The sequence below is a fragment of the Apostichopus japonicus genome, chromosome 4 (genome assembly GCF_037975245.1).
Source record: "Apostichopus japonicus isolate 1M-3 chromosome 4, ASM3797524v1, whole genome shotgun sequence".
In the NCBI taxonomy this organism is placed as follows: Eukaryota; Metazoa; Echinodermata; class Holothuroidea; order Aspidochirotida; family Stichopodidae; genus Apostichopus; species Apostichopus japonicus.
Window position 1 is genome coordinate 20832909 of NC_092564.1, and position 21478 is coordinate 20854386.

General features: G+C 37.4%; 2 protein-coding genes and 1 long non-coding RNA gene across 5 annotated transcripts in view; all 3 read right to left on the reverse strand.

Annotated features, from left to right (window-relative positions):
• Positions 1-12047, reverse strand: part of LOC139966787 (WD repeat-containing protein 7-like) — a 35614-nt gene extending 23567 nt beyond the window's left edge. Inside the window, exons 1-6 of one of the 3 annotated variants that reach the window (XM_071970145.1) lie at positions 11889-12047; positions 9178-9372; positions 3097-3203; positions 2146-2224; positions 1473-1647; positions 1018-1088 (exon numbers count right to left, since the gene is read on the reverse strand). In XM_071970145.1, the coding sequence (XP_071826246.1) occupies positions 1018-1088; positions 1473-1647; positions 2146-2224; positions 3097-3203; positions 9178-9336 (591 nt within the window). In that variant the 5' untranslated portion in view covers positions 9337-9372; positions 11889-12047. Of the gene's footprint in view, positions 1-1017; positions 1089-1472; positions 1648-2145; positions 2225-3096; positions 3204-9177; positions 9373-11714; positions 11736-11855 lie in introns of those variants that run through there. The other 2 variants (XM_071970144.1, XM_071970146.1) reach the window with 2 other exon arrangements.
• Positions 3693-9171, reverse strand: LOC139966788 (uncharacterized). Its single transcript, XR_011792753.1, has 2 exons — positions 6737-9171; positions 3693-6295 (listed from the first exon to the last, which is right to left on the reverse strand). It is a non-coding gene; the product is annotated as an uncharacterized lncRNA (long non-coding RNA).
• A 4970-nt stretch (positions 12048-17017) lies between the features above and the next one.
• LOC139966789 (uncharacterized) lies at positions 17018-21478 on the reverse strand. The gene is made up of 3 exons (XM_071970147.1): positions 20885-21478; positions 18382-18482; positions 17018-17512 (listed from the first exon to the last, which is right to left on the reverse strand). Exons 1-3 carry the CDS (start codon positions 21160-21162, stop codon positions 17310-17312), a joined length of 582 nt encoding a protein of 193 aa, XP_071826248.1. The 5' UTR covers positions 21163-21478; the 3' UTR covers positions 17018-17309.

Here is a 21478-nt window from a genome sequence, read left to right on the forward strand (position 1 = left end):
TCCCAAGAATCATTTTTTTTATTGTTGAATCAGTGCTTACTGCATATTTGCATATGGTTAAAGACCAATATAACAGAGGTATCTGGGCAACGATCATTAATGTAATTAATTGTTAATTGGATAACATTGAATAAAAGACAACTTAGTTTGGTTAATGTTAATTGAGAGCAAGCACAACAACTTTGCCCATCTTCATCCTTTAATAACTGGAATGTTAGTAACTTCAATATTGTGTTTTACCCCAGATACTACTCTATAACAAAACTTGACATGCATCAGCTAAGGAGTTTGGCAGAAGAAAAGAACAGTGTTGTATTTGTATGACTATATCTTATATGTAGTAGTACGTAATGAGCTTCAAGTTGCCATGTTTTTGATACAACACCAATTACTTGTTAATTAGATATCATCAAATAAAAGCTAGCATGACAAATCTAGTTTGAATACTGTTAGTAAGAGCGAACACCATGACTTGCCATCCTCATCATTTTATGCTAGGATAATAAGTAACTTAAAAAATCTTTCCTGATATTACACTTAAAAATAACTTGACATGTATTGGTGAATTACTTGTTAATGAGATATCACAAAATAAAATGCTATGATGACAAAGTCAGTTACTGTTAATGAGAGCAACAACCATGACTTGCCCTCCGCATCAATTTATGATGGGAAAATAAGTAACTTAAAACATTCTTTCCTGAATTAAATTACACTTTAAAGTAACTTGGTTACTGTTACAGAGAGCAACCACCATGACTTTCCCATTTTCATCGCTTTACGCTGGGAATGTAAGTGAATTAAGAATATACTACACTAAAACAAAACCAAAGCATCCACTGAGAGGTTTGGCAGAGAGAATGGAAACTGAACAGTGCAGTATTGTATGACTATATCTTACTATGTACTAGTGGTACATATTGAACTTCAAGTTGCCCTGTTTTATATATGTTGAATATTTAATGGGTAAGTGTACACTCTGTCAGTACACTTTGAGTACTTCATATCAATTCTTACCTTTTTCAGAGCACTGGTGAGATTCCATACTTTAAGCATTCCTGTTGTTGTTACACCAATTATGATATCATCTAAATGGAAGAAATGTTATTAATGAGATTAAAAAAACAAATTGCAATGGGAGACTTAACACTTCATATCACATTAACAAATTACAACAAAAGATAACATTGCATCAATCAATTATGTGTGGAAATAAATAGTATTCATTAGTTCTTTACCATTATCAATAGAGCAAACACAGGAACCAGTTTTGATTAAACATACTGCAAAATTATATTCATATTGCAAAATGACATTAAGGCAATATCATTCTCATCAATTTTTCCATATTTCGTGGTGAAATAAACCACTTCCTCCTAACTACTACTGCTGCACTCCATATTCAAAACGATGGAAATGTTCATATTAAAAACCCTTCCCACAGAACTCATCTTATGCAGGATGGCACATACCATTTCTCTTGAGGGGTTTAATGATACAGAAAGCTGATATCCAGTCAGGAGCTACACTCGATGAGAGGGAGTAGAGCAGTTCTAGGCTGGTAGCATCCAGGATGTTGATATCAGCGTAATAACCCTGGCAGATGATACGCCACTCACGGATGTTACCATTGGTAACCTGATAAGGCTGTCCAATAAGAAACAAGAAGGAAATGAAAAACAATTGTGAAACTAAGAATCTAATGTGATGTCAGCAGTGAAAAATCATTGTCACTTTGAAAATGTTGACCCACGATTATTGTGTGCAGTTGTTTGAATCAGATGTGTGGCTTTAAGAAAGGCATATTTTTCATTTTATGTGACAAAACCTGGTGGTAGCATACCCTACATTGCAAAAATGAGAGAAACCTTCAAAAATCTTCTAATTTACTCCATAAAAATAAGGCATGAAAGTCAAAGGTTTGTAAATGGAACCAACATATGACGTTACTTTTCTTTGTTTCTTGGGTCAAATGGACACTGTTTTGATTAACATGATATTCATTTATGTAAATATACTACATGGTTTGATCAACATGATACAAAGTTAGGACTGAACACAAAGAAACCTGCCTTCACACTTCGATCCATAAAATTAGTAAAACTAGTAAAAACTAGTACAAAGAAAATACGAGATGATTATTACCTGCATGGAGAGATGGACACCTGGTAAACGGTTCTGCTCAATGCAACGCCCATCTCCTACATCCCACAGACACATCTCCCTTTAAATATAGACATATGATACATCAATTAAGCCATCTAAACCATAGCAGGAATTACATGATGGCTCATAAAGGCCATATAAATATTAATATTGACTTGGTTGCCAACTTGCCAAGTCATTTAACTGTAACAATGTTTTGGATGACATTTTGTAGTACAAAACATTCAAATGGTTTTCATGGCATCAAAAAAAAAAAATCAGAATTTTCAGCTCTGCAAAATGGAAATACAGATATTGCCAATCCCAGTGAGAATCCATGAAGTTTAAAGTAAGTCAGTAGTACATTACAATATCAGTCGAGAGAAAACATGTGGCATGCCCCAAAAGAACACAATTTTCAGTCTGCAGAACTGTTAAATACCATCACTTACAGTCTATCCCAGAGATAAACCTGTCACTTGAATACAAAATATGTTAGACAGATCAGAACATCCAACGCACTTTTATTGACACTTTAACTAAATGTTCTGGTCTGAGAGAACCATGACACATGTGAAATTACAGTTTATCCAAAGCAGTGAGAGAGTGTGGTGTATGACCCCATCACACTATCAAGTATCACTTGCATTAAACTTGGCAGTCAACAGAATATGTTAAAGGCACCATCACTGACAACATTAATTTTCCTGGTTAGTAAAATTGTTGAATATTGCCATTTGTTTTCCATCTTTGAGAGTTGTCTACAAAGTCAGACTCACATTATTTAATCCATGATCATAATTCATAAAACAAGTAAACAAAGTTTACATAATTATGCTATTATAGATCACAGAAGAAAGAAAGAAGCTAGTTTAAAATTTCTCATAGACATTTTAATGTAGGCTTTATTAAGGATAATGACAGTAAAGTTGAAAAAGTGTCCAAACTGACCCATTTTCAGCTGCACTGATAAACGTAGAAGAATCCCAAGATTCGCTGGCTTTGGACAAACAGCTGATAGAAGCAGAGTGACCTAACAGCATACATCTTGGGATAATCTGTAACAAAAGGAGAATTAACATTAATCTTTCATAATATACCTGTCACAACCCGTTCTGGGATAACCCCCTCAAGTATTTTATTGATTGCTTTACGTGTTTAGTTAATTGGATGCTAATTTAGCCATGGTTTTGTGCATCCTTAAGCATTACGTAATCATTTCTTTGTTAACGAGTATCGGAATTCCGTCGGCATGGGTATAAATAAAACAGTAAAGCCACATGCTCTCTCTTTTCAATCTCGGTCTTGAACAGAAAGCAAAACTGTAAGTTGCTCTTTTTTAATTATAAAATGTCAGAATTTTAGTTCAAAAGAAACCAATTTCCACCTTCATTGAGATAACATGGACTCATTACTTTACGAATTAAATTCGGTGTTTTTGGTACTTTTATAGATGGCAAAAGAGGCAGGGAAAAAGCTTAATTAAAGCTTGAACGAGGAAAGAATGAGAATGTGAAACTAAGAAAAAGAAAAGGCCGACGCTCGTATAGAAAGAAAGAACATTCATTTGTATTAACCATAAACGTTGACAGAACCCTCAACGAAACAAAACTAGGACCATAAGAAGGAAAGGATGCCATATGAAGTATAGAAGTTTAAAAGTTTAAAAGGATAGAAAATGATGACTTTTTTTTGTTCTATGTAACCGCTATTAATTTTATTGTTGTTGTTAATAATTATATTGAACCTTTGAAACTCATATACTCTCTCTGTCCGTCTTTACGCCGTTGTCGACTGCTCTCTTGAAAAGAATCCGTGACAATACCACAATTAAACAGCCGGAAAAGTAAAACACAAGTAATATCCAGGAAGAATATAGTTTTCCTAATTAAAAATATACACACATGGTGTAATTTCTTTATAAATAACAAAGATATTAATTCTCGTTGTTGCTACGAATCCTATTAAAGAGGCTATGACACGAAAAATCCAACTAATCGAGAGTAACTTCCTCTGAATCTATGAGGAAATCTATGTTCAAATTAATCCTTATCACCTTGAAAACCTCAAGGACTAATTAGTAATTAACGTTTTAATATTCGCATCCGAAAATAGATATCTGAGAATGTGATTTCACAACAAGACAATGATGACGTCATTTTAGGAACACAAGTGCCAAGCCCAGGCATGTACCGGATGCGTGACGATCATACCATTCCATATACACGCACATTTACACTGAGAGAACAACCACTGTATTACGCTATATCGTTAGAAATTTCAAGTTTGTTTTACAACTGTTGTAAACTATCCGAGAGAAATGCCGGTCCGTTGTGTTGTTGGGGGCTGCATAAATATCATAACCCATGCAATTAGCCTTCATCCATGGCTGAAGGACGAAAAAAACATGGCGATTATGACCAAGTTAGTGCACAACACCAGCGCCGGTTTCACTGGGCCTAACCAGTATGCAGCTCCATATGAAGCGAACACTTCACGGAAGCATACTACGATCCCTCCTTTTTGTTATGAAATAAAACAAATGGACTTTAATGGTTTGACATAAAAGAGTCATTCTTCTGTCAAGTAATCCACAAAAAAACTACTCTGAAGACCAGATCGGGGAACAGGAAACCTCCAATGGGGCAAGTGGCGATCCTTAGGAGGTAGCGCGTCGAGCACTAGTAGTACTAGTATTAGCGTTACTACACTGAAGTCGCAATAGACGAAGAGATTTTGCTGTATCATCTAAATTAACACCCCCTTCATTGCTCTATTGTATACTAATAGGCTATGAGGTTAGCTTTTGAAGTGATGGGTTACATCTTCTTGTGAACAAATCTCAGTGCCCCCATTTATTTCTGGAATATGCTGGATCAGTTACTGTAGTTATAGCTCAATAATTTCTTTTTCCTATTCCAGGAAAACCATTTTTTATGTTGTGGAGGGGGGTAATGGGGATGGGTCAAAATAGGTAGGTAAAAAGATTTTATTCCAAAGGGTGTTTAATTAAATCTCAAAGCGATTTATTTTAAAGTCACAGAGCCAAAAATTCACACAACGTAGTTCAAGTCTTAAATTATTGAACAAAATTTATTCAATATCAGTTCTAATCAGTCATTCTGGACAATCTGAACAAGCCTGTGACTAAACTAACATTAACAACAATCATTGTATTATATGACATAAAAGTAAAACTGTACTTTCCATAAACATTATCATTCTTAAATTACACTAATGTACTGTAATTTGTGACATCAAAGGAGGTTTAAAGAAAACAACTTACATGAAATTTTTTGCTTTAAGCCTACAAAGCAGTTGCATGTCCATCGCTATCAATCGTTGTTGTGACAAATTAATTAGAATATTCCAGAAGCAAATACAATAAAGGGTTATTTCAACTAAGAAACACTGCACGAAGTAACTCACATGCAAAAATGTTACCCACGCACGACAACACGTACAACACTGACAGGCAACGTGAAACACAGCATCACACGCAGTTAAACAATTGAAGACCGTTAACAAGGGGTACTGCTGAGTTTCGGAAGAAAGACTGTAAAACAAACCAACTGCTGCTGAAGACACAAAGTCTAAACATTCAAGAGTTCTGTTGCCTCCATTGGACTTTATTATGACTTTTCTGTCAAATATCATTGGTGAAATGGATATTTTGGCTTCCAGATTAAAGGTACGAAGCAAACGTCTGGGAGGTAAATGCTCCTAAAAAGGTCAATGCCCGTTCCCTTATGCACATATTATATGACATCATGGTCACGCCAATACTTGTGTCCAAATGCTTCAAAACATGCCTTTTCTTTCATTGTTGATGTTGGGTCTGGAAAATAACCTTTTCATCCTGAAATAAAAGTCTTGAATTTCAATATATCAACACTGAGGGAACCCTGACGGATTGATAATCCAACACAATCGTAGTTTAGAAAAGGTGTTTCTGGAGGAATTTCTCAACCAAGGCTTCCTATACAATGAGTTTTCTCCTGGCAACTTGAATCCAGTGTAATGACCATTGGCTGGAAACTCACTTCTGATCCATTGGACTGCACATGATGGTAGCACAACCCTGACGTGTCTTGCTAGGAACCCCAAGTACCATTGAACCTGTTGACCGTAGGCTATGTATATGTACTGCCTGGGGAAAAATTTATGAAAGTTCAAAATGTATTGATGTTGGCCCATGATGTCCACAATAACAAGCAGACATACAATGTACAGTTATGGTTACATTTGTTGTGATTTTACACCTTCCATGTATCATGAAACATTCTTTTGTTTCAGAAAATTGATTTGCAAAACTCCAAGCCAAAGTACTAGCCAAGTAATAATGAGTAAGAAATAACACATATGCCTACCTAGCATGGCTGCATAATGCAACTTACATCCCCGAGCCAAACTTTCAGTGTGCAACCAACCCTACTATTACTACTACTACTACTATACACACAGTACATATAGGTTGTAAGTTACCGTAACACAACGCACAATACGGTTTAGGGAGTTCCGCGAATTCCAACAACTCATGCACAAAATGGACTGGATTTTGTTTTTAAATGCTCCGTTAATAAATTCTTACCATGTTGTATGTTCCTTGCAATCGTTTCGAATGGATTTCTTCTTCGATATGTTGTGGAGCTTCAATTTCGGCTCGTTTAACAGGCTCGAACTGATAAGGTTCTAACACCTCCGGTCCACCCTCAACGTTCGGTTTAATATTGGCATGATCATCGCCTTCACTCTCTGCTTCGAATATGAGAAAGGGCACTCTAATTTTAGCCCAATTTCACTGCCTGGTGAAGAACCACTATCACTTTGAACTTCGGTTGCCGCAATTGGTTCTGGATCCGCCATTTCACAGGAAATTTTGATTTGATATCGCACTTGTGATCGGTGTTTTGTTTGGTAACTACTAGTGGTATGTATACTTGTCTACTGTGTACGTGAATGGTATGTTCGGAGGATCGTAAGCAGCGACAATAAATGTGTTCAAAACGTGACGTCACATGACGTCATGCGAATCGGAAAATTTTCGAGTAAACAAAGTTTCAAACGCCGAAAAGGGTAAATTCATTCTCAATTTTCGACTTGAAAAATCAAGTTTTAAACTGGAAGATTGGTTGATAAATGTTCTAGAGAACATTCTTTGATGGATCCCAAAAATATAGGACTTTGAAAATTTCGTGTCATGGCCACTTTAATATATTTTTTGTTTAAAGGATTGGTTCAGGTGTTTGACTTGTCTATTTTGTATGAAAGAGCACAAAAAGACAAAAGAACAGTGAAGAAACTACCATGATAGCATGCTCTGTTAAGGAGATATGACACTTTGAAGATATCAAAATTTCTTCGAAAACGACTGGTGTAGAAAGACTTACTGTGAGGGTGTGACGTCACATCCTCACTTTCTTAAGATTTGTGAATATATTTCTTTAAAAATTATTTACATTTTTTAACACATTTGAAAATAATATAATCAAAAATTCTTCAGATGTTTAATCTCAAATACTTCCTTTGACAAATAGATCTGCTGACATATCTTTTGGTTGAAAGTCATGAAATCTCACAAAATATTTAGAGAAAAAAACAAAGACTTTTCAGGAATGTGAGGATGTGACATCACAGCTAGTCAGATTTCAGCAGTTTCTACACAATCTGATAAAACTTTACACTTAAATATCTCTTTAACCGAAAAAGATATTTGAACAGTTTTTTCACCATTGTGTTTCTTTTATTGTCCTCTTTCATATAACATAAACATGTATGACAACTGAACCAATCCTTTAATTTGTTTTACTCTCTCTCTATCTATGGCAAATTTGCTTTAATTCTGTTTAATAATGTCTAAAGGTGTCATTATAATAAAAAATTTGAAAAGGCAATTGGAAGCTCAGCATTAACACAACGTTATAAAAAATCTATATTAATATCTACAAAGTTGATCTAAACCAGAAAATAGAGGAACACAATTCCTGGACATACTAGGGAGTAGGGCATCCATAGGGACCATAGACACTACAAACTATAATGCCACAACATTAACCTGTATCCTGGGAGATACAACCTTTCAACATAATTCACAAGAATACAGTGACATAAGTGAACTTTGTTGACCTCCAGTGTGCAAACTTGCTTTGAAGCATCCAACCATCAATGTACAAGAATCTCTACTAAATTAAGGAAAAGCTCAGAAACAGGAAGAATCTGAATCAGCTGATAAAATTTTCAAACGGGAAGATCCCAACTCAAAAGGCTTTGGCTGTTGATATTAATTTCTTTAATGCAATAGTTTACTGCAATAATAACTAGAATTGTTGTATCTTGTATGACATTCCAGGGAATAATTTAGTCTTCAATGTTTGTGTAGCAGTTAAAAAGTTTCTGAAAGTTTGTCTCTTATATAGGACTGAGGTCCCTGTGAACAAGACTGTTATAATACATCTTTGCATTTGCATTGCAATTTACCCATACTGTATAACATTTTGCAATGCAATACTGGTTAAATTATTCCCTGCATTCTTCGCAACAAAGATACAGTTATCGTGACAACTCACAACCCTATCTCACTTCATGATTCAGCTTTAAGCCTTTAATTATAACTAGTGATCTACTAATGTGTGACCTGAGCTAAATCCATCTAGGATCACTTTTACCAATACAAGCACAATGAAGGCATATCGTTCAAACTACTTGGCTTTGTAGAAATGTTCATTTCTCACCAACACAATGCAAGATTCCCTAATTGATGTATTTTTCTTCATCTGACAGGTTACTGATTGTTCATTGTGACAGGTAACTGACTTGACTTAAAGGTATATACAATCAGCATGTTTCAAGTTTTTGTTTCTAAGGCATCCCAACATTGATGTTTGTGGAACACCACTTGAAGTTCTTATATTGCTACAGTACATATTCCAAAAATGACCACTATTAATAAATGTTGACAAAAGAGTTTACCATTTTGCCTCATCTCATGTGAAATTTACATGCAAACACAGAAATCCCCTCAAGGTACATTACCTGGACATCCTCTGCTAGATCCCATAGACAAATTTGACCATCATGGCAACCTGTGATGACTGTCTTCTGGTCACTGGTTACAAGGATTGATGAAATACAGTGAGTAGGGGCATTTGTACCCCATAGGACCACTGGCACAACCAGACCACTTGATGTCATGTTGAACACTTACTAGAATACGGTCAAGACAGGAATCTATGAACAAAAGACAAAAAGAGAAGGAAGCAACTTTAATACCTAAAATCGATAGATGGTTTTCTTCACCTGGCAGATGGGGGAAAAGATAGGGTATGATTCATGTTTGCCTGGCTGTTGGGATGTAAGGAAATATGTATGAATTGTCATATTCACTGGCAAGGAAATACACTTATTTGCAATACTTCACTATGGTCTGAACCATACAATGTATATCAGATACTGTAGGTTAACAGTTCAACAATAGGCTAACAGTTCAATTACAATTTATAATGCAGTCCCTGACCAACGATATAACACCTGAAATGTTTTTCTTGCATTCACTAGAAAATAGGCGTTTGTGGGTAGATATGTTACTTAAATGTGAAGAAACAACCACCAGAAAGTAGTTTGATCACCTTTTGTAATTCCTATAGAGGCTAGTGTAGCATAGCTAATATCCCATGTATGTCAGTAATACAACAATTGCTTCATTGTTGGATAACATTAGGGCAGCAATATACATATTGAAGACTACAAGATTATTTTGTAGTTACAACTAAATCTACCTTTCTTATGCGAAACTCTATTGTGCAACTAATCAATCATTACCAAACTTGAAAGTACTTAATACAAAATCAGCCCATAAGTTTCCGAAGAAAGTTGTAACCCCCAATACCTTTACAGAGACATTTACAGGGCTGGCCATTACCTAGGTTGGTAGAACTTGGTCAGTACGTTCAAAGGGAGGGGTGGCATTTTGAGGATCTCAATATTATAAGAAGTTTCTGATGATTTGAATGTATAATTTTCAGTACCAAGCAACTTGCTGATGTGTACGCAACAGTTATAATACTACAAACATGCTACTAATTGTTCAGTACGTTAGCAAGTTCCCCTTTTTTGTCATCTTCGTGAGTCTTTATGTACTCAAGTAGAATATAAATTAGGCTGTTAGGCTAGTACTTGTAGCTTACATGAAGAATATGATACTGAGCTGGAGTAAAAATGCATGGGCATAGTATATTATAGAGTAATACAATGGAATGACAATTGATCCAAAATATGATGCAGCTTCCTGTTGTAACTTCAGTTTTAGGAAAATATTTGCCTCATGAATGTAACTACTTGTAAAGTACACATCCTGAACAAGTACCAAGGACTTTGAAGTGAATAATCTATCCAGTAATGTATTGCATTGCATTGCAAAAACGCTATACAAAATAGTCAAGTTGCTTTGAAAGTGAAAATAAGTAGGTGCTATAGCAGCTTCCTTCAGAGGAACTACAGTGGTAGTAGAACTATATAAGTATAACTTTGTATTCAATGAGAAAAAAATCACAGCCTTCAAAAATGCTTCACAAAATTGAACAGTAAATTATTCCCTGCTTTTAATTGAGTGCAATTAGTGCATGTAGTTTAGAATCTGAGTGGGAGCACTAAAGGATGAGTACAATATGTATCCAAGTACATTTTGAACACCAAGTGCAAGTACCCAGTAGGCTACTTCCAAGTTGGTACTTCTCCAGAGTACTTCTCCAGTACAGAGTAGGCATACTTTTTGAGAACTAGGCCTACATCACTGCTGGTTACCACAGAATTACAGTCAAAATGCTCCCACCTATTTAAAGGCATTGAAGAATCGCCCCAAACCGAGTGCGGCCATCTGAAAAAGTTAACTTTCCGTTGCTTGCAAGTGACGTTTTGTTTGTGTCGCTACAAAATGCAGACAGTACAGTAATGAAACGTGATACCTTTTTATCTTTAGCTGGACCTGAGATGTCCATCGCTGTATTGTTTGTACACTGTGCTGTGGGTATTGACTGCAGCTGTATGTACTGACTATACACTATTGTCTACCGATGGTAGCAAGCTGTGTGTGTTTTTTTTCTGCGATCGATGGTGGTGTCTAACACTTCTGTTACACCTCATTCGAAACTAGGTCAGATTACCAGCATTAGACGTTTCTTTTTGCGCGAGTCTTCACACCCTTTAATCTCTTGGCTAGCCTAGGCCTATAGCCTTAGGCAATACTAAATTAATACATGGCCTTAAGCCTATCCTGAGTGACAAACGTTGGGAGCGCCAGTGCCTTTAGAGGAGCGCCTCACCCTGAGTTACTGAATGTACTTTGGTCCTAGGCTATTCAGAGTCCTGCTCTTAGTCTTACTCTCAGTCTTAGGTTATGCAATAATTTAGCGATTTTAACACACACCTCCAACTTTCAATATACTTCTCATGATTTTTTTTATATTTCACTTAGCATGGGCCGACCGATTTGATGTTAGCGTATGTACTAAATTTAGAGTGCTAAGCCCTAGGCATATAATACTTTCCACTGTGGGCCAAATTTTAGGACAAACCTGAAATGTCCCTAAGTTAGTGATAATGGTGTAACACTAACACTGTAACAGTAACAGTAACACAGTAAAAGTCTGTAAAATAATAGTAAACATATAGGTAGCCTAACGTAAGTCTTCCATAGTCTAAGGCCTAACACTAACCTGGAGAATCTTACTTCCTCACACGCAATATACCTTTTCACATCATTGTTCGGAAATAAAGTATACTATTTTAGTATTGTAACGAAGAGCACTTTACTTTTGATATGACTTATACTGTAGCTACAGTATGATTATAAACTAACAACATCACGAGCTGTGACAGGTATGTAGTCTTGGTTGACCCTGACGTTCAGTGTTTTCATATACAACTGCGTTTACTAACTTGTTCTATTCTTCTTGTCTATGGTTTCGTCGGTTTCGATGAAATCGTAACCTTTTTAGTCATGCAGGAAGATGAGTGCGTGTGTGCGTGCGTATGATAATGTTTAATGATATGATATGTATAATGAAATCGTAATGAGTTGGAATATCAAGAACACGGGCCTTCCGCTTTATATGCGGACACCCTAACCACTAGGCTATGGACGCTGATTGTATGTCCAGAGGTTCGAAATACCGGTAAGGAAGGTCGTAATTCCACTGTAGGCGTTTGTCACCTGTATCGAACAATACTAGTTCTGTTTTGGTGACATATTTTGCCTTACTCAAGAGCTCAAACATGATGCTAACCAACTCGAAATCATTTGTGATACTAAACCGGATCTCGAAAGAGATAATTTGAACAGACTTTATGTTAATAGAATGGAGGCAAGCGACAAAGGCAAATGAATATATGTATAATTGAAATCGTAATGAGTTGGAAAATCAAGAACAGTGAAAAATCTTCCAGCCTCCACCGGGATTCGAACCCGGGCCTCCCGCTTTATATGCGGACACCGTAACCACTAGGCTATGGACGCTGATGGTATGTTCAAAGGTTCGAAACCGGTAAGGAAGGTCGTAATTCCACACCTGTATCGAACAATACTAGTTCTGTTTTGGTGACATAGGCCTATTTTGCCTTACTCAAGAGATCAAACATGATGCTAACCAACTCCAGATCCGGCCCTAGGAATCACAAATGACAGGGGGTGCGTGAGTCCATCCCTGCAGGGGATTCGTGAGACGTTTCTGAAAGTCAAAACTAGAGTACCTTTTGTTTTTTGTTGAACTAAAATCTGATATATCATATTTTAGTAATGTACAAAAGTCGTACCTATCGACAAACTCCTTTCGCGTTCCATACGCATATGTTGCCTTAGTCCGGACGCGAGATTTTTTCCCCAAGAGCGGTAAAGGCCACATTTGCATACCTCGCTTCTCATTGGCTGGGTCTTGCACTTTTGATGCTGAATTGGGAAGTTCTTGCTTTCGCTATGCGTGTGTATGTACATGAACATACACGTGCACGCAGTGGATCGTGATTCGTACTGTACTGTATGAACTGGCGACTGTCTTGAGACAACTTTGTTAAAAAATGTGTTAAAATGTTTTTTCTTTGCTTTTGCGCGGACTTGTTTGTGTACATTTACATCCATAAGTTCGTAAAATACTCCGACCATGGACTGTGTGTAGATGACTGTCCTTCTTTGAAGGTAAGGATTTCTTATAGGTTGATGATCCAAAACTGAAAAGCCAATAAATCGAATAAGTTAGTTTTGACAAGGGTGAAGCTTCGAAGTGATGGTGGAACTTGCTGTACAAAGTACTGCGATGGCAATGTACGCAGATAAGTACCAGGCGTTTGCTTGCTCAAAACTGCTTTAAAACATTGGACAGCTTGACCGTTTCTGGTTGACTATTTACTTGAGATTCTTTTAAACTTTAAACTGCCGGATAGACTCTTAAATTTGAGCATAGACATTGATTTGATTTTCAAAAATGTGACCCTTTGAAACGGTTTATTATGACCCTTTGGCACGGTTTTCAGATAAAATAATACGAAAGATATATGCCTAGTATTTAGTCATGCATGTTAGTAGTACCACTGCCCCTGTGGATTATAGTTATTGAACACAGAAAGAAATTGTCTAAAGTTTATATAAAATGGTGATTTTTTTTATCATCTTCAAACTGATTTAACTTCTTTAAATTTACAGCAACAGAGTTGTGCGATACATAACCACAAACCCTCTTCACCCGTGGCATAACACACCGACAAATAAATTAACTCTACTCAAACGCCTCGATTGTACATTCTGCTGCTAAACTGTTTTCTATTTTGAGTATGCTAGGCAAAGTGGCCTTGTGAAATGTGGTATGTGATGAGCGATTCAGTGCAGCAGCTGCTAGAGGATATTGTAATGAAGCTTATACGGACCCCAGCCAATGGGAGCGAGGTATGCTAATATTGGCCTTTACCGCGCTGGGAAAAAAAAATCGCGTACCAGACCGTACATGTGATAAATCACAGGCCGCATGACTTTGGTGAAGTTGGTGTACGCATGGCAGTACATCGTGAAGATAAACAGCAGATCTGATCTTGAAGTTTCCAAATAAATTTTTTTTTATCTCTTGTTTTTTTTCATTACAATATTATGTACTTGATCTTTTACAAAGCACTGTTTTGCGTATTCAAGTATAATACTTACTCAGATCGTGTTTCAAAAAGTTGGGGGTTCGTGGACAACTCTAACATCCACAGGGGGGTCGCGGGGGGGGGGGGATAAATTTAGGGAAACCCTGCTCTAAACCATGAATGACTTATAAACCTGCAGTTCGCCTATTAAAATTAGAAACGTTATTACACGAAATAAGTTGTCCATTTATGAGTTATGTACACAACTAATAAATAATTGAACTGGTTACAGTAGGAAATATATATACATGAGAGAGATGTTCTTTATCTGAATTCTAATGACGTGATTTTACTGTTCGAATTTACCCGTTAAAAAAACCGCCGCACCGTTTTTTAAAAACTACTGTTAAAGGTGGGATCGCTCGTAATTTCCTCGTAAATTCTGTCCTTCACACCACCCGATTCAAAAATAATATCAATACTACCCTCTACCGGTTCGTCGCTGTTGTCTCGTAATTTCTCAGCAATCCAGTATTTACGGCTAGTAAGCAATAAACGGGTTCGGTTACTTGAACGGTGGCCTTGGCGAAATTCCTGCATAGTTTCTTGTCTGTGGCAGTACAGGGAGTTGTTATGGAACAACTCCCTGGTCAGTAGTATGCGGTATTACGCCGCGTTTTCGTGTGTGTTGTGTGATACAAAACTCTGTGCTTTGCTTTACGTTCAGAACTTTTCACAACTAATGGGCTGTACAGTATAGGTTACGGTCGAGCTTTGCATCAGGCGTAATAGTTTGACCAGGGAGCTGCTACTCTAGGCTCTAGCAGTTCCCTGCTTTTACTCTTTTAGGCCTACATGGTGAGCAGTCGAAGTCAAGAAACAGCTCAAGAAACTAATAGTTATGAACTTTATGTCTGATTCACGCTGACTGGTGTCACAAAAAGACAAACGCGAATGAGTGAAAAAATTGACTGAAGTGATTACAAAATTGGGTATCAAACGTAAAGTCAAGTCCGTCATGTGTGAACAAGTGGTATTTCAGCCAATATAGGTATTAATTATACATAGACAGAGTCACAGCTTACATTGTATTTTATATATAAATTTTAGTTATATATCAGGAGGGTAAGACAAAGCATTTTATGTCATACACCATATATAGATAAATATGTATATTTAATTATTTTTGGACCCCTGGCAACGGGCCCTTTAGGCGATCACAGAGCACTTGCCCTAGCTGCACCCCGTCCTCCTAACCGGTGCACGTAAACCCTGTCCTTGCACCCCTTGACCCGAATTAAAAAAAACGAAACTTGAACGGAAAAGGGAAGGAAAATACGTTGCCATAAGGGGCGGCTCCACCCTCTTTAGAAAGGATTGGCAAAAAGGGAATAAGTACATGAACAATAAACTAATAGTTATTTCCATTGAAAAGTGTCTCGCTGAGCATCGCCGTCAAGGCAAAACCTTTTTTTTTCTAAATCACGTCAGTGTATTGCTTTCCAGCGTACTGTACTCCCAGAATTGACTCTCCTGCTTCTTGTTCCGAACGGCTCCAAACGAAATGCCAAAAAGTCGGCAACGGGGTTGGGGTGGGTTACCCAGCTCCACCATGGGGCACCTCATCTCGACTGACTCGAATTACAACTCGAAACTTTAACTGAAATTGGATTGAATTTAAAAAAAATATATACTAGCTGTCTGCATGGATCATACTTATCTATACTATTGTGTGACCATATAGGCGTACAGGCTCTATATAGTCAACCAGGAGAGACTGGGGGAAGCTTTTTTTCTTGCCACAGAAAATTAAACATTGCCCGGAAGTTCCTAGCACGATTAATTCATTTCAAACTTCGACGGCAATGAAGGACAAAGAGAACCATATAGGCCTATGCCTGACTATAAGATCATTGAACCATCACGAACAACTCCGAATAATCTTCCATTTGCCGATTCATTACACTGAGAATAAGGGGTGGGGGTGGGGCTTTCCATTTGATCCGCAAGTATATTGAATGGTCACCACAACAAGGGTGTATAGCTTGGGACTAGCACGGGGAGACTTGTCAACCTTGTGAACTTTTTTGGGGGTGAGATGCGGGGGGGGGGGGGGGAGTTGGCAAACTAAAACATACAGGGTAAACAGAGGGGAGGAAAGAGGTCAAAAAAGAAAGAGTGAAAGACAGATGAAGGGATGGAGGAAGAAAGTAAAGAAAATGTGGAGATGGAGATGGCTATGGGTAGAGATAGATATGATATGAAAGTACAGAGAAAAAAAACCAAGAGCAGAAAAATGGAGATCACTGGGATACTGTCAAATACACAAGAAGAATATACAATCTAAATACTGAAATAAAATAATGCACAACATAATTACAGCTTTATGACATCAACAAATCAAAGGGGAAGGATATAATGTTTCAAGGATGCTGGAAAATAAGACACAACAGAAGATGATTATGGTTTCTGATCTATTAGGCTTCTTCTCTCTACTGCTACCAGGATGTAAGAGACCACAGGGACTCGCACAACTCTTTAAGTTGTGATGACCTCTGACCCTTACTATGCCTAACTGTTATCTTGCCAGGAAATAAATACACCAGTGCATGAGAGGAGGTGAGAGACAGGACTGATTGATCGTGTCGATAGGGGTACATGTGATTCAAGAAGATAGATGTAAAGATTAGCATCGTTTGGACACTTCAAATGGGACCCCCTCCCCACCCCCCCCCCCCCACACCCTCCCCCATGTTCTAATCATATCCCCTCCTGGCAACGGAAATGAACACCAGTATAAATAAACCGATACAGATATTTATACACGCTGTGCGTGTAGGCCTATATACAATAATATAAAGCTGGCCATTCTCTGATTGTTACTCCTTGATTGAATTTCCCCAACCTTGCCCACCTTGACTTAGAGGGTGGCCAAGCTCCTGATTTACAGTCATAGCTACTATCGAACAAAATGGACGAAAGCAATTTATCTCAATCTGGTGATGCAGATGTATCATTAGCTGCTAATCCAACGTTTGTGAATGTCGCACAACCTGTCAACAAAAGTCTGGGAAAAGTGCTTGCCCCTGCCATATGTATGATCTCTTTTGTTCAGGATCATGTAAATGTGGCAATGTGTATTCGTATAGTCTGAGGTTTCTCTCCCATGCTGCTCCATATCTAATCCTACTGGTGACATTGGACAGAACATTGGCAGATGGCTTCTTGAGAGGTGTTGAAGTAACTGGATCAGGAGTATCTGTAGAGATTACATAAAACAATAGTTACTAGATTGCAAGTATCCTGCTATAGCTTCTATGGCTGTGACTAAAAATATACAGTACCTTTTGTTTAGAACTTATCACACTTATGCAGCACTGGAAACTGATATTTCAATTTAAATGGTGTCATTGAATTTAGAGGACATTGAAGTTACAAGTATGTTGGTGAAACCAAGACCACCTTCAAGAAGCAGTTCTAGTCACAAGTCAATACCATGAAAATGGAGACTCCAGTAGGGGAACACTTTCAGCTCCCCAATCATACCATTAAAGACATGTCCCAACAGGTAACTAACTTCGTAGACTAACCATCTCAGACACAGTACACCACAGCAGAGATAGAGAGAGTGGACGGAGTGCCCTAGCACCATTCAACTGAATGGGCTCAATGTACAGGAAGGACATGACTAACTTTATCCTGCTCCATCTCTGTATTCTGCTATAGTTTATTCGCCCTCTCTCCTTACTTAATCCTCGCTTTGTACTCCACAGTTAATCTAAATACCTCTGCTTTCACTGACTCCTTTTGTTCAATACACCATTAACTTCTTTCTTTGTGTTCACCATATCCTCTCTGTTCCAGGCTCTATTGTGTCTCTTGAATTTACTGTTACTAGTCAGTTTGCCTCTAAAGAAGATCCTGATAATATCAGGCCCACTTACTTTTATAAATTCTCATACACATGTATGTTTTTTAGTGGATGAGCAATAAGCTACCATCTTTTTCTTTTCTTTTGGAATTTAATGAGAATGAAATTGTATTATTTTTCTGATCACACCAGATCAGATAAGATTAGCACTGCTCTTCCAGTCTGTAATTCATGCAAGGATAAACATATAAATTTACCTTCTCCTTTCTGAGTGTCAACTGATCTTTCTGTGGTGACAGCCGCTGAGAATGCCTCTGTTTGACTTTCAGCATCTTTCCGGAAAAGATGCATTTGAAACCTATACAATGAAACAAAAAAAATTGTCTGTAAATCATATAACTGAAATAGTAATTTTACTGTACGCCCCAAGCTTAATTGTATGCGTAATGAATCTGGTAATGACCAAATCATTACAAACATACATGTTTTTATCATACCTACCCAAGAAAAAATATGAAAGAGAAAAGTAACAAACAAACACTTAGGCAGATTTCAATAATAACATATTGTTAACCCACATTGATTTAAACCCAGATAAGGATGAGATATTCTTTCATACTCTTCTTCAACATATCCATAAACCGCGGTACCTTTCAAGAATTGTAAGGATAATTTTGTGTTGCCCAACTGCTTGCCCAACAACTTGAGCTCACATGTCAATGTAAAATTTACTATGTAAACTTCCTGTCTTAGTGAACTGATTGGTTTCATATCGCTAAAAGATGTCCAGTCTTTTGATCAAAGTTTGATGTACACTCATTATTTACCTACTGTGTAAACTTCCTGTTTATGTGAGCAGTTGGTTTCATGAGTGAGAATTGAGATGCTAGCTTACTCCATGACACCATTGTGAAAAATTCCTGTTTACATGAATAGCTTGGTTTCAGACTACCATTAATTTAACGCTAGATTACTCTCCACAAGAGATAGTTTCGGCCACCAAATTTAATAGATATTATAATTTTTGAACACTAAACATCAGATCATTCACAAGAAGCTGAACAAAAACAAGCATAGTACTGACTATATATAAAAAATATGATAACTTAGCACAGCATCATAAAGTATGAGCATCAGGCCTACACAAAAAAAACTGGTACTTTCTTACCTCCAGGCATGGCTATATGAAGGTTTATAAAGGTATAGCTATATGTACTAATATGGTCCCTCAATTTGTGAGGCTAATTTACCTAATTTCTTGCATAGCAGTTGGGTTCCTTCAAAAATCCCAAGCACAGAAATGTACACATGATTGCTGGAATATTGGACAGACAGTCAGTAGATAACAGTATAACACCCTATTGCCCAAATGTACCATTAAAACTTGATTGCATATATGCTGGCTGTGGCTGACCTTAGAAAAACATAAGGTCTAGTTGCATACGCAGCGGTGTGAAAACATGTGAATCAGTTAGTAGTGATTCTAAATTATTTATGTACAGTAGATGCATTATTTTTATAGGAAAAATTGCAGGTCCATGTGGTTGTACTTGTACAGCACAGTAGGCCTTCCTCACTGGTGTATATTACAAAATTAGGGAATACAGTTACTATGAACACTAAATTCAGATACTTATTACTAATACTATAGGCCTTAGTCCTATGTTATATGCCTAGTTAATTATGACTGGGCATAGGTGAGGCTTTTCTTTCAAATGCTCATTCACAAGAATTATTCCTCAAACAAGGACAGCTGATAACAATTTAGAACCTGGAGGGGTGGGGATGAACAGATCACCTAGGCCTAGTGGTTAGAAAATATATTTCCATCAATTTGTTGAGGCAAAAAAACAGTTTACTTTTTGGTGATGAGAAGGCCCAGCTTTCCATGGCATAAATATGAGGAGTGAAACTAAAGACCCCCAGTCCCTGTCAGTCTTCTTTAGGAAAGATATTTTAATTTTTAACTGTATACAGTACAAAGTGGCTATTCTTACGACTAGTTGTAAGAATAATTTCCGACTACGCATGGGCAGTTGCTATTTTTATGATTAGGAGTACTAATTTTACGACGAGGAGTAACAATAACTTCCGGTTAGGGTTAGGATTGAGAGTTTGGGTTATGTTTAGGGTTAGGGTTACCCCTACTACATGCGCAGTTGCTTTATTTACTTTACTGCACTTGAATTTGCCTTTGTCGTAAGAATAGTTTATAAATAATTGTTACGACTAGTCGTAAGAATAGCCACGGCCTATACAGTATCCTCATGACAAGCATTCACAAACAGTGATGATGATGACTCAGTAATACAACTTACTGCTATTTTGTGCTAGGATAAGTATGATAAGGTTAGCATACGCTAGGTCCATTGGAAAAATAATGAATGATAGGCCTAGTTACAAAGCCTAGGCTCATCAAATCATGTATGTTACAAATACAATTGCATAGACACTGCGAAGTTCGAACACCTAAGCCTTAAAATACCCCAAAAACTATCTTCATTTTATTGACAGATATGTACGTACATACTTGCGCACGGGTCATTTTGGAGAGGAAATAACTGTAGCTTCCTAGTTTTTAGTGATATTGGCTTTCGCTTGTAGGTTATCATGGTGAAATTGTGTATTTCTTAGGGGTGTCCGAACTTTGCAGTTTTCTGTACTTCGCAATACTGACAGTTACCTAGGACAATACCCTGTAGTACTACTATGTACTAGTATTACCCTATATAGTTTTAGCCTAGCTTAGCAAATCATTACCTTTTTGTGTGATCCTGAAGCAAATGTTTTGCGAAATCTGCGTTGCTAACAGAAGTCAAATCGTGGACATGTTTGTAGAGTTCTTTCTCCATTTGCCAGTTTACGTAGGAACGTAGAAGATAGATCTTCGTGGCATCTCTTCGTCGCTGTTGTTCCTTTGCACTGCTGTTTTTGTCAGGTCCATGCAACAATGGCTTTCCTCCACTTGAACCTACGCTCGTTCCAGGATAAGGTCGTTTTCTTTCGCCCGATTCTCCTTGCCCTGATCCCTTTTCCATGATTGTCACTATACTCTAGTCTAATCGAATGTATTTGTACGAAAATCGTACAGTATTCTTTACTCAAAAGGCACACAAACAACAAACTATCGCGTACGAAAATCCTTTGCGGTAAACAGTACAATAATCTGAAATGCTGTGTTATAACATTATGTGTGCATGGGTACGGGCTTGTTACGCATACGCTTGCCTGTGCTATTCACTGATCTAAATTTGCCACCGAGGTCACGTGAGTTTTCGGGGTCCCATTAAACCTCGCTGAAACCTCGAAAATGCCAGCGCCCTCAAAAAAAAGTCTACGAGCGATATCGCCTTT